The 2,916-nt window shown below is 58.4% G+C and overlaps 1 protein-coding gene across 1 annotated transcript; it reads right to left on the bottom strand.

Annotated features, from left to right (window-relative positions):
• Positions 1 to 311: 311 nt before the first annotated feature.
• On the bottom strand, positions 312 to 2,195 carry LOC139026299 (uncharacterized). The gene is made up of 2 exons (XM_070441593.1): positions 2,104 to 2,195; positions 312 to 1,656 (listed from the first exon to the last, which is right to left on the bottom strand). The coding sequence occupies exons 1-2, from the start codon at positions 2,193 to 2,195 to the stop codon at positions 312 to 314; spliced, it is 1,437 nt and encodes a 478-aa protein (XP_070297694.1).
• Positions 2,196 to 2,916: the final 721 nt, after the last annotated feature.

The following is a 2,916-nucleotide window of genomic DNA, read 5'->3' as shown; positions in this document are numbered from 1 at the left end:
TAGGTCTTGTCTGAGGGGGAGGACCGAGGTGGTTTAAGACGCATTCAGAAATGAACCAAGACCAGGGACAGGGCTTTGCCTTGTAGGTTTCTAAGTCTAGACTGTTAGTCCTGTGGTTGAGGGGGAGGGCCGACGCAGTCTGTCTGGGGGGGGAGGACCGAGGTGGTTAAGACCAATTCAGAATGAACCAGAAACCAGGGACAGGGCCCTTGTGCTTGTAGGTTTCTAAGTCCTAAGACTGTTTAGTCGTGTGAGGGGGAGGGCCCGACGCAGTCTGTCTGGGGGGGAGGGACGAGGTGGTTAAGAACCATTCAGAATGAACCAGACCAGGGACAAGCGGCTTTTGGCTTTGTAAGGTTTCTAAAGTCTAGGCTGTTTAAGTCTGTCTGAGAGGGGAGGGGGCCGATGCGGTCTGTCTGGGGGGGAGGGGGTCGACCGGCGGTCCTGTCTTGAGGGGGAGGGGCCGCGCCGCTGTTCTGTCTGAGGGGGAGGGGGCCGACGCGGTCTGTCTGAGGGGGGAGGGCCGACGCTGTCTGTCTGAGGGGGAGGGGGCCGACGCGGTCTGTCTGAGGGGGGAGGGGGCCGACCGCTGTCTGGGTCTGGGGGGGGAGGGGGCCGAAGCGGTCCTGTCTGAGGGGGGAGGGGGCCGACGCTGTCTGTCTGAGGGGGGAGGGGGCCACGCTGTCATGTCCTGAGGGGGGGAGGGCGAACGCTGTCTGTCTGGGGGGGGAGGGGGCCGACGCTTGTCTGTCTGAGGGGGAGGGGGGGCCGACTGCTGTCTGTCCCTGGGGGGGAGGGGGCCGACGCTGTTCTGTTTGAGGGGGAGGGGGCCCGACGCTGTTGTCTGAGGGGGAGGGGGCGGGGACGCCCTGTCTGTCTGAGGGGGAGGGGCCGACGCGGTCTGTCTGAGGGGGGAGGCGGCTTGACGCGGTCTGGGTTGGGGGGGAAGGGGGCCCGACGCGGTCTGTTCGCTCTGGGGGGGGGGGGGCACCGGGGTCAAAGGGGGGGAGGGGGCCCGACGCGCGTCTGTCTGGGGGGGAGGGGGCCCGACGCGGTCCTGTCGTGGGGGGGAGGGGGCCGACGCGGTCTAGATCTGGGGGGGGAGGGGAGGCCGACGCGTCCTGTCTGAGGGGGGAGGGGGCCGACGCGGATCTGTCTGGGGGGGAGGGGGCGACCCGGTCCTGTCTGAGGGGGAGGGCCGACGCTGGTCTGTACTGAAGGGGGAGGGGTCGACGCGGTCTGTCTGAGGGGGAGGGGGTCGACGCGGTCTGTCTGGAGGGGGAGGGGGCCCGACGCGGGTTCTGTCTGGGGGGGGAGGGGGCCGGGACGCGGTCTGTCTGAGGGCGGGAGGGGGCCGAACCGCGCGTCTGGTTCTGAGGGGGGAGGGGAGCCGACGCTGTCTGTCTGAGGGGGAAGGGGGCCGACGAGTGGTCTGCCTCGAGGGGAGGAGGGGCGCCAGACGCTGTCCTGTCTGGGGGGGAGAGGGCCAGACGCAGGTCCTGGTCTGAGGAGGGGGGGGGCCGACCTGTCTGTATGAGGGGGGAGGGGGGCCGACGCTGTCTGTCTGAAGGGGGGAGGGGGCCGACGCTGTCTGTCTGAGGGGGGAGGGCCGACGCGGTCTGTCTGAAGGGGGAGGGCGGCTGACTGGCGGTCTGTCTGGGGGGGAGAAGGGGGCCGACGCGGTCTGGTACTTGGACTCCTTAGTGCACTACTTTTGACCAGAATCCTATGGGACTTGTTCTATAGTAGTGCACTACTTTTGACCAGAATCCTATGGGACTTGTTCTATAGTAGTGCACTACTTTTGACCAGAACCCTATGGGACTTGTTCTATAGTAGTTCACTACTTTTGACCAGAACCCTATGGAACTTGTTCTATAGTAGTGCAATACTTTTGACCAGAGCCCTATGGAACTTGGTCTATAGTAGTGCACTACTTTTAACCAGAGCCCTATGGAACTTGTTCTATAGTAGTACACTACTTTTGACCAGAACCCTATGGAACTTGTTCTATAGTAGTGCACTACAGGGAACAGGCTACCATTTGGGATGCACACATGATGGTCCACTGCATTAGCAGCTCTAGCCAGGTCTCCTCTGTGCCTGATCACTGCTTCCCAGCTGGTGATGGCTAGGCCACAGACCACAGACTCTCTCTCCCAGTAGGAAGCCAGACTACATCCCTTAACTAACATCTCATCATGTTCACTTGCAAGCCTAAGAGGAGGTGGAAGAGGAGGAGGTGGAGATGGAGGAGGTGGAAGAGGAGGAGGTGGAGATGGAGAAGGTGGAAGAGGAGGAAGTGGAGGTGGAGGAGATGGAAGAGGAGGAAGTGGAGATGGAGGAGGAGGAGGAGCACATTAAAGCAGAGTTGTAGAACAGCATTTCCTGGTAACAAAGGATAAATGGTGTTGTCTTGGTGTTTGTGTTGATAAACCTCACAGGTGTTGTCTTGATGTTTGTGATGATGAACCTCACAGATGATGTCTTGGTGTTTGTATTGATGAACCTCACAGGTGTTGTCTTGGTGTTTGTGATGATGAACCTCACAGGTGTTGTCTTGGTGTTTGTGATGATAAACCTCACAGATGTTGTCTTGGTGTTTGTGATGATGAACCTCACAGGTGTTGTCTTGGTGTTTGTGTTGATGAACCTCACAGATGTTGTCTTGTTGTTTGTGTTGATAAACCCCACAGGTGTTGTCTTGTTGTTTGTGTTGATAAACCCCACAGGTGTTGTCTTGGTGTTTGTGTTGATAAACCTCACAGCTGTGTTGAGTACGTACTACTCTGATCACTGCAATTAGCAATGAAAGTCTCTTTCTTTCTATCCATTTACAATGAAACCTAACAAAATATCCATCGCCTTTATTAACAGAAATAGCTTTAAAAAAAAGTCCTATTACAATGTCTGTTC

The sequence above is a fragment of the Salvelinus sp. IW2-2015 genome, unplaced genomic scaffold (assembly GCF_002910315.2).
Source record: "Salvelinus sp. IW2-2015 unplaced genomic scaffold, ASM291031v2 Un_scaffold4342, whole genome shotgun sequence".
Lineage (NCBI taxonomy): Eukaryota > Metazoa > Chordata > Actinopteri > Salmoniformes > Salmonidae > Salvelinus > Salvelinus sp. IW2-2015.
The sequence above is the reverse complement of the archived record's forward strand: the minus strand, read 5'-3'. Positions and strand labels throughout refer to the sequence as shown.